Source organism: Rutidosis leptorrhynchoides, chromosome 6, assembly GCF_046630445.1.
Source record: "Rutidosis leptorrhynchoides isolate AG116_Rl617_1_P2 chromosome 6, CSIRO_AGI_Rlap_v1, whole genome shotgun sequence".
Taxonomy (NCBI): Eukaryota; Viridiplantae; Streptophyta; class Magnoliopsida; order Asterales; family Asteraceae; genus Rutidosis; species Rutidosis leptorrhynchoides.
In genome coordinates, this window is record NC_092338.1 from 400,166,242 (window position 1) to 400,177,236 (window position 10,995).

The 10,995-nt window shown below is 35.0% G+C and overlaps 1 protein-coding gene across 1 annotated transcript; it reads right to left on the minus strand.

The window, feature by feature from the left end:
• Nucleotides 1-8,656: 8,656 nt before the first annotated feature.
• Nucleotides 8,657-9,661, minus strand: LOC139855045 (protein ALP1-like). Its single transcript, XM_071844305.1, has one exon. The coding sequence runs from the start codon at nt 9,659-9,661 to the stop codon at nt 8,657-8,659; it is 1,005 nt and encodes a 334-aa protein (XP_071700406.1).
• Between the last annotated feature and the right edge of the window lie 1,334 nt (nt 9,662-10,995).

Genomic DNA, 10,995 nt, shown 5'->3' on the forward strand with positions numbered 1-10,995 from the left:
GTGTATTTAATTGAATTAAATGCATGTTCATGATGAACTAACATATTTGATATATAATTATGTTAGCCGAAAAACTTATTTCATGTTTTGGAATACTGAGAAAATGATACGGTTTTGAAAAATGCAACACAGGTCTTACGAGACTGCGAAACGTCCGATTTTTGATAATATATTTATTTTTAATAATTATTACTTTTAATAAAAACTTATTTAATTTATTATTTATTTACTGAATTAATCACGGTGGATTGTGTTTTAACGACCGGTTATGTAATACCCTGAATTTTGTGCATCAGAAAATGTTCTTGAAAGTGTCATTAAATGTGTGCACCAGAAAGCGCCACTAAAAGTCAACCTAACACTTACGCATTTTCAGAATTTACATCAGAATCAGAATCTGTCAACCTCAGTCCCTGAACTTTTAAATTGAAGCTGGAAACTAAAATTCGGTTGAAGAGCTGCAGGTATCGCGTTTGGAGTACATGTGTCACAAGCTGGTACATCACGGAACGCGACAAACATGGTCAAAACGCGACAGTCTTAAAAACCCGGGCCTGGTCAATTCGTCGAGATTTGGTCAGGTATATCGCGTTTGGGGTGTCGCGAAACGCGACAGGTAGTCGCGAAACGCGACAGAAGTGCTGAATGACCATTTTGAACTCGTTTTTGAGTTTAAATTGGGGGCATTTGTGTGTTTTCACTTTGGGGTCGGTTTGGGATCATCAAAACTGATCCAAGGCTCTTTCAAGCCTCATTTTCACCCACACAAAACACTCCCAACTTATTTTAGAGAGAGGGGGTGACTTTTAGTGTGAGAAAGCTTGGTTTGGAGAAGAAGAAGTGAAAATCTCACCAAAGTGCTAGTGTTAAAGTTGTTCATCTCGTTCCTAGCTACATTTTGGTAGTGGTGGTGAGTTCTAACTCCGAATTTCATTGTTTAAGATTCTTGTTCATGTTTGAGGTTTGAGCTAGTTAGGGTTATAAACCCCATTTCTCATGAAATTGGGGGTTTTGTTGTATTGTTAGTGTAAGTGAACCCAATTATTGTGGGTTTAGGGTTTGATGACGAAATTGGTAGTGTTTGTCATGGTGTGGGTGTTAAATCACTAGGTTGTAAGTTTGTTAGTGATTTTGATGTTCTTAAGAACAAGATTGCTAGTCAAAATGGGTGTTGACTTGGTTTGGTGTCAAAATGAGTTTTGAGTCAAGTTTTGGTGAATCAAGTATTTGATTTAAGTGTTAATTGATGTTTTGGAAATATAATCACTAGCCATTAGTTATTTTGGGCGTTTTTGAGACTTATGTCAAAATGGGTTGACTTTGATTGGGTCGAAATTGGTAATGACACTAATTTTGGATTAAATGGATGTCAAACACTTTTATTAAGTGTTAAATGACGTTTTTGAATGAAAGTAATCGTGAGAAGTGATTTTGGGTTAAATGGCATTTTAACATAAGTTAAAAGTAGTCAAACGCAATATGGGTCAATATTGCACGTGTTGGGGTTTTTGATGTAATTGGCGTTCAAAATAATTACTAACTAAGTAGTAATTTAGTGCTTAGACCTCGGTTGGTCTAATTGGTGTCGTGTATAAATTGAGTTAGTTTGTACTCATTTGAATGGGTCGGAATTAACACTCGTAGTGGTAATTGGTGAAATCCACTTTAGGTGTCTAAATGGGCGTATTGTGGAGGTAGGTATAAACCCTTGGTTAAGGGCGTTGGCGTCGAATTCTCTTGTAGAGAATGTATGTTGATTGTGTGTATACCTATATGTGTATTATAGGTAAAAGCTTGCTCGGTTGCGTTTGGTGGAGATTTCGCGCATGGTTGTAATGCTCGAGTTCACGAGGTGAATGGAATAATTATACGTGTATGTATATAATGTATTTATTTGTGTGGCGTGAAATGTGGGTTAGTCGCGGTGTTAAGACACCACATTTTACGTGACGAGTGGGTTAGTCGCGGTGTTAAGACACCACTCCGGAGTTAGTTACATGTGGGTTAGTCGCGGTGTTAAGACACCACATTGTCGTGATGGGTGGGTTAGTCGCGGTGTTAAGACACCACCCGGGGGTTAGTGATACGCGGTGTTAAGTACACTAATGGATGTTGTGAACTCCGATGGTCCTTCGCGAGTACCATTCCCTTGTACTATTGGTTAACCATGGTTGTGTGAGTTTTGTTTTAGCATATTAAATTGTAAACTATATGCTATTGGCGATGATAGCTTATTGTGAATTGCGGATATTTAGTTTATGCATTGTGATTGCATGGTTGTTGAATTGCAAGCTCGTATGCGGTATTTGTGTAAGTGTTCACAAGTAAGTAGATTATATAAGTATATGTATAATTATTGCATTAACTAGGCTTTATGCTTACTCCTCTCGTTGTTTACCTTTTTACAGGTATTGTGATTATGAAGCTAGCTAGTTGTTAGACTAGATGCATAGGTGCGCTTGGGCTCGATGGGGGTAGCTTTTGGATATTTGGACGCGAATTGGGGATTTGGTAGCCTCCGGGATTATGCTCTTGGTATCGGGTTGGGTTATTGAGTATTAACCCGTAATTTTTGTGTGATTGAGTCATTATTACAAACACTTTTGTAATGTGTCATTTGTGTACCAAGGGTCGTTATAAATTGTTAAACGTATTGAAATGTTATGTAACATGAACGTATGAATGGGACCTAACTTATTAAAAAAAATAGCACTTCGTTTTTGGTAAACGGATATGGGTCGTTTCAGGTTAACGTTTCGGGAACACGGTATGGTTAACGGACACACAACGGACCATTGCACGAACACTAGTAAGCAAAACGAGCCCGGGAACATCCTAGTGGGCCATTCGGCCTCCCCCTCTCCCCCATTTATTTGTTGTTTTGGGCTTAAGTGGTAGCTTATGGGTTTTAATGAGGCCCTAAACAAATATAACTAGCAAAATTAAACCACAGACTCTCATTCTAATCTAGACCTAATTGAATGGCTTCCCTCCTTCTCCCTCTCTTGCTCATCGACATCACAACCACCATACCATCACTCAAAAATCAAAATTAGCTAAAGTCTTGTGCATCAAAGTTATTCCTTGCATCATTCTACATCTGGTAACGTGTGTTGATTGCCCTAGAAAGGAATAATTGCAAACCCTAAATTTATAAATCTGATTTTTATTATTAATCTTATGATTTAGATGTTCTATTGCTCAATTGTTCGCGTTTGTACATGTAATTAGTCGTTATATTATCCGAATCACGAGTTAGGGTTTAAAGACGAATTGTATTGCTATGCTACTGGTTTTGTGACTTTGTAATCTGTACATGAAAATTTTTTAGATGGATAGCTATCTAAAAACTATTGAGTTTGCTCGCTTAAATCGCATGATTTCATTTTGTATAGCTTAAGTTATGCTCGTTTGCAATTTCGGTGTGTATTTATGCTATATTTCGAAAACTGTGTATTTATGCTATATTTCAAAAACTGTAATTTGTGTGTTTTGAATTGGCTTATGAACTGATGTTAGATGGATAGATAATTTAAAACACATAAAATGGACTAGGATATCATAGTAATTTATTTGTAAAATTCGTTTTATGACTACTTGAATGTTTGCGGTAAAACCTGTTAACTAGCGATTTGTTCATGAACCAAATGACCATTTAACATCCTTTTTGTTAACCAAGCTTTTGTATTCTGTAAATTGCATGATTAGTACTTGATATTTCATGTAGACTTCACATGCTAATTGTCTCTAGATGCTTGTATACCTGAATGGGATCGAAACTGTCTAGTTTGTACATTTAATTGTCTAAAATGAAGTAGAAGTTGTTTTAGACATTGTGCTTCTGATATGTTGTTAAATGTATGTTCCTTAGCATATCTCATATTATGTCTATCTCTGAAAGCTTTGTTTGCTATGTGTTGTATGGGTGCCGAAACCGAAGGTCTGGATTCTGGCTAAATCAGAAAGTCCGACTTGATGGTCAAAACTGTACAAATTGGATACATGGTTATCTTAGATCTTTTTACCACTGATAATTTGAGGTGTTAAGATTCATCTCCAATTGGCCTGATTGTTAATTGTTATTTTCTAGATTAAATGAGAATTAATATGAAACTGATGCGCAAACAGAAACTGAACTTGAATCTCCAATTAGTCTTTTTAGAAAGCTTATGACATGAAATTATGATCTGGAGCTTCTCATAATTGTTTGATGTGTCATTTGTGAACTATGCTTGTCCGATTGCATGACCGTTGTGAAACCGTATGATAGCTAAAGTAGTAAACGTTAATTTGTTAAATGTATATGTGAAACTTATGAGTTGACCTTGGTTTGACTTTGTGACATCATTGACATGACCTACTGATGTAGTTGACTTAGGTTGACCAAATTGACCAAGTTTGACTTTTGTCGACTTGCTTGACTATTTGACTTATGTGTTGACTTTTACTATACGATTGCGTCGGTCTGAGTAATAGGACAACTGTACCATGAGTCTGGCTTTTGAAACAAAAGTATGTAACTATACAATGGTTCATTTAGGTTGCATTACTCGGTCGTTGTAATTCAAGTACTCTTTGCTTGTGAATTGTCAAGTGCACTCAAGGTGAGTCTACAGTCCCATACACTTTTACTTTTTGGGATGAGATAACATGCTGTTTTAAACTGTTTTACGCATTAGACACGAGTACAACACTGAATATACACAATGAGTTTGATCCAAAAGCCCTTAGCTTGAATATATTAACTTACGTAAGGCTCGAACTATAAGGACGGATCTGTAGGTTTGACAAACCTCACTCTACAGACTGGGTGCTTATAACTTTGTTACTGAATGCTTGATCAACGTCTGCTATATAGGGTAAAGGAAGTCGTGTAAGGCAATAGCTATCCGCGGGTTAAAGCTTTATATTCAAGTGCTCATAACAGTTGTATAATTTTTACTGCTTTTAACTAAATCTCGTGGTCTAACAAAAGATAAACTGATTTACTTAAACCTGTAGATTAACTCAACAATTTTGTTGATCGTTTTCATGTTTTATCTCAGGTTCTTAAATGTATTATGCTTCCGCTTACTTTGATGACTATTGATATCGCATATTTCATACGCGTTTTCCTTAGCGATATCGGGCACATTTTGGTCCGTTTGGATACGATTTGGTGTTATTTCGATAAGTGTTGTGAAAGGTCGATTTCTAAGACCAAGAAGATGAAATTTGAAGTTATTTGACGGTTTTAGTGATTTTCTATGGAAATGAGTGAAAGAGGTTGGTTCGATTCGAGTTTGGTTCGAAAATGAGTGATTTTATGAGTTTTACAGTCCGATTCAGCAAAAAGGGGTCTGGAGCGCCGCTCCAAAACATGGAGCGCCGTTCCAGTAGGTAGGAAAAACAGTTCGAGAGCTTTTAAAAGGCCAAAAATCAAGAATACAGCATATGGAGCGCCGCTCCATATGTGGAGCGCCGCTCCACCTTCAGCCGGGGTTAGATTTCACCTATTTGAAGCCCGAATTTTTACCCTAATTAATCATTATTGCATCCAGACGAATTCCAGCAACTTTTTGACGAAAAAGGGTGATTTTTGGGGAATCCCAAGATCATTCTAACACATCAATCATTCCGGAAACGCGTTTCGATCCGTTCATCATTCAAGAACACAAATGTCATTAGGTTTAATTCTTATCATCATTATGAATACTCTTAAAGGTTTATTTGTGATTTTGGTTTTAGCCATGGTTGGCTAAGCATTTAAATGTTTGTCTAGATTGAATATTCGTATGTGTTTGGATGATACTTTAATGTTTGATTTGATTAATGAATGATAATTATGAGTTTTGATTAAGAACCATTCTTGTGGGTGTTGATTATTGTTACTAGGTTAATTAGTGATCTTGTTTGAACAAAGGGAATCCTGTTTCAATTTAGTACACTAGTTTTCAATTGATTTGTCTTAACCGATTGGGTGCTTACTGGACCAAGGAGGTAAACCGGGTAACATAGATTAAACAAAATAGGGGTGAATTGTGTGGAGCGAACGCGTAACCAATTGAATCTTAATCTTATAATTAGTTAATTACTAAGTCACAAACGAAAAAGGTCTTTGGTGAAAGGGAACCCTAAGCCAATAAATCCTAGTTTGATGTGTTTGCTAAAAGAGAACCCTGGGTAAACCGACTCTGTAGTTGCATGTATTGATAAATCGAACTAGAGCTTAATAACAAATCATCCGACACTGCGAATAGGAGATCTAGGCGAACATTCTTTTATCTATTGAATTCAAATATCTTTACTTTTCGTTGAGTCTGCATTTATTTTCTATAAACTTAAAAACACAAAAATATTGTCTTTTACTTTTAATCAATCTTTGATTTGGCTAATCGTTAAATAGCCACAAAACAAATTATCTCGTACTTTCGATTTTCATAGATTAACTTATTTATTTTATTAGTAGCAATCTTAATTCTCACGTTTAAAACTGTCCTTGGAACGATTTCGGAATTACCAACTTTATACTATTGCACGATCGGGTACACTGCCCGTTAGTGTGTAGTAATCTTTAAACCGGCATTTTCCAAGATAAATTATATACTAGATATTACACATCAACTATGTGCTTACGTGGTGCATACACTGGATTGGAGTTCAGCATTGGTTTTGTCGAGAATACTTACGGTCGCATTACAACTGTTTCCTTTTAAATAATGTTTATGGATTATTTACTATTGTCATTACGTTAAACATTTTGAATTATTTTACTTTAATGACAATGCTTTTGAAATAAATGTGATTGCTTTTCGAAAAACGTCTCATATAGAGGGCGTGACCGTTAACTGTGGGACAAGAAGTTAATATTCTGTTAGTGTGTACTGACTGAGTGTTACACAAATCCACTTAATAAATGCAAAACTCACCAATTACTGATTTTATTCAATAAATTCCTAATAAGTAGGAAATATTTTTCTAACATTGGTGCACGTGGCTCCGCCCATGATTATACTTCTTTAAACTAATATTTAAATTGGAATACTTAACGTTAAGAATATATACGTAAATTTGCATATTATATATATATATATATATATATATATATATATATATATATATATATATATATATATATATATATATATTTGGAAATCTGATAGAACAGTAAATCTCAATTGAATTTCACTTTTAAAATTGGCTTTTTTTAATTGTTAACTTTTAAACATCGTAAATATAAAGCAAGTTCAAGAGTGGCGTAGTGGTTAACTATGCATATTTATAAACAAGGGTTCTTGGGTTCAAGTCCCATCCTCTCTTTCTTTTCTCTTAATTTTTTTTTTTTTCACCTTTTAATCCCCCTTTTTCTTTAATTTTGCATTTTCTCTTAATTTTTTTTTTCTTTTCACCTTTTAATCCCCCTTTTTCTTTAATTTTTCAAAATGCACTCTTAATGTTTGATATTTTTAATTCAACCTTATCATTCTTTTTCTTTTAATTTTAAATCCTTTGTTTAATCTAATATTTCTTACAATACTTATATGACTCTTTTATTTTTTATCACTTTTTTTTATTATTTTATATAAATTTTGTTCCACTCTTTTTATATACAATTATTTTCTATACCTACACTTTACTATTAAATAACAAAAATATTAAATAACAAAAATATTCAAATTATGTTAATTTTAACTATTTTAATTATTGATTTGAAACATATTTTTTTTTGATTTTGTTAGGGTTATTAACGTTTAAATATTTAATTTAAAACATAAGTTGTGTACAACGAAATCTAACTAATTTATGTTATATATTAAAAATAAGGGGTCTGCCGCCGCAGCGCGCGGCTGGCCCCAAAACTTGTTTTGTTCATTCGATAAGTCAAAATAGAATGTTAAGATTAGATAAATATGAGTACGTTGATCAACTATAAGATTCAAATATATAAAAATGGACATGAAATAACATAATTAAGTCAATAGATGTACGTTCAAATGATGATAAGACTCTATAGTTTTGTAAAGGGCAATTTAGTAAAAGACAATGGTGTGTCGAAGTCCAAGGTGTAAACTTTAACCCCGAATACCGGGCGACAGATATATGTGTGTGTGATGGGTATTTTAGAAAACGTGCAACAACTCTGTTTCAAACCCACAACCACACCCTTCTTTTGTCTGCACAAAAACACGAGCACATCCCTATGTGAATCAGGGCGAATTTACTACTGGGCAACTGAGGTCATCCACCCCCGACAACCCAAATTTTTTTACGAAATTTTATTAATCTAAACTCAATAAAAATGGCACAACCTAAGTTATAGATTAATAATGCTTGAAAAATGTGCTTGTTAGCTTAGATGGCAACGCCCTATTGCCCTTGGACTGTTTCTAATCCTGTCTGTGACATCACAGGCAGATTTGTACTTTTTGGCTCAAAAAGTGCATTTGCCTGTGACATGACAGTGTCAGATTTTGACCCCCAGTAACCCCAAATGTCAAATGGTAGTGTCAAATTCAGTAGGGTCCACCAGTTTTGTATTTTTTTCAAATGAATTAAAATGGTAAATAAATACAACAAAATAAAATAAATTACATTATAAATAAAAAATACATAATTAATTTTTCATAAGAATTTAAAAATACATAAATTTACGATTACATAGATTCAAAAAAAAAAACTAATTCGCATTGCGAAAAGTGGGTGGAAGGTTCCAAATATGATCGACTAAATCCTCGGTAAGTTGGTTGTGCATATCTCGATCCCTTATTTCTCTTGCGATGATATCTCGATCCCGTCCTCTGTTTCGTATACGTTCCATACCAGTTTTCATTTCTTCGGTAGTGAATCTTTCTTCCCATTTAGAAAGTGCAAAGCCATTATCTTCAAGTATCATGTTATGTAATATGAGACAACATTCCATCACTCTTCGCATCCTGTTAACTGACATACTTCGTGAAGCTATGCGTATAATATGAAAACGACATTGAAGAACCCCAAACGCCCTCTCTATATCCTTTCGGGCACTAGCTTGAAATCTTGTAAACTTAATCGTTGGTTCTTCAGTAGGACATGAATATCCTTTAACTAAAGTTGCCCAATCGGGATATATACCATCCGCAAGGTAATATCCTTTGCTATATTCATGTCCATTTACCTCAGATTGTGCGGATGAAAATGTTCCGTTCTTAAGTTTATCAAATATAGGTGATTGGTTCAAAACGTGAATATCATTGTTGGAACTCGACATCCCAAAAAAAGCATGCCAAATCCACAAGTCATATGAAGCAACAACTTCAAGCATAAGGGTCGGTTTCTTGTGATCACCCCTAGTGCATTGTCCTTTTAAAGCAACAGGACAATTCCTCCACTCCCAGTGCATACAATCTGTACTCCCGAGCATACCCCTAAACCCATGTCTCTCCTCGTGTGCACTATATAATCTAGCAACATCGTGTGCATTCGGAGATCGCATGTATTCCCTTTTGTACAAAGTAATAATACAAAAGTAATCTAGACATAGTATTGATGTTTGCTCGCTCATTTGCAAATATTCATCCCACATATCGGGAGCGGTGCCATACGCCAATTGGCGTATAGTCGACGTACATTTTTGTAAAGTAGTAAATGTAGGCCTACCGATAGCATCAACTTTTTGAGAAAAGTAAATAAAATATTCTGGCATAATATCACTTTGGAAAGTAGTTATACCTTACACTATCTGGAGAAATAATTGTATTCGCATACGAAAACGGCGTTTAAATTTTCTTTGTGGATATTTTGGCGTCTAACAAAAATAATCATCCCATAAACATTGTGCAGCAACCTCCCGTTCCCTAGGAATGTAACCTCTAACTCTCGGAATAGATGTGTAGCGACCCCGACAAATCGTCAAGTGACGGCGTCGGCTACGTGGGTCCCATTACCTGATTATAAGTCTTTAAGATAACGTTTGACCAAAATATGTCGCCTTCATTTCAAAATAAAGATTGTTTCAAAGTTTACAAGAATTGTTCAACCAAAAGTTAAGTTACAACGTTATAGATACGATTGAAATCTAGGCGACACGGTTTAAAGTAAAGTCAAAAGACGCTCCATGAAATGCATGTATACTCGACATCGGATGCAAGTATCAAATAGTAAGCGGAAGCATGTTTCACATATCGTGCAAGACCTGAGAAAAACATAGAAATCTGTCAACGAAAACGTTGGTGAAATCATAGGTTTAAGTAAGTAAGTACAAGTGAACCACAAGATTTGCATCAATGAAATAATAGTAATACATTCCAAAAGTTTGTTTCACGAGCACCCAATTATCAAAGCTTAACATTCCTTCCATTGTATACCCCATCACTTAGTGCTAGAACAAACACTGATTCTCGAAAATATATTTCATCCGTAGACGGTAGCGAACCGTCAAAGATGAGGGTTGTCAACCCATATGGCCATATAACATAAGTTCTCGCTTACACCCGGCAAGTGTAATTAATGATAATCGAATTGAGGATTTTGTTCTAAACTCGTATGTAGAATGTTTGTTTTCCCGTTCTTGTGTTCACTTAGTTCAAAAGAATCGTTTATGTTTTCTCATCCCAATATAAGTTCAAAAAGAGTAAAAGTGGGACTATGATCTCACCTTTGATTGCACGAGTATAAATGTACTTCACAAAGTAAACGTGTGCATGAATGTTGCTTAGCCTTGACCTAAACAAATAAGTTGTATCAATTAACCGGTTACGACACAAGGTCGGGTGAAATGTGTTCAATTAGTCCTATGGCTCAATACGACTTGAATAGTATAGCATGTGAATCACGTTGTCAAGTTTCATGCAAGAATCACGTACAAAAGCATGTTAGAACGATTGTATAAAAGTTTGGTTAAGTTTGACTAAAAGTCAAACTTTGGTCGGTCAAGGTCAACGAAAGTCAACACGTTCGGGTCGGGTTCCGAACTATTTTTCTGAGATTTTTATTCATATATAAGCATGTTAGAACAAGTCTCATGTGAATCGGAAGTCT

What these genes read in the sequence shown, in the direction of transcription:
- LOC139855045 (XM_071844305.1), bottom strand. Translation starts at nt 9,661, where the DNA reads ATGCCAGAATATTTTATTTACTTTTCTCAAAAAGTTGATGCTATCGGT.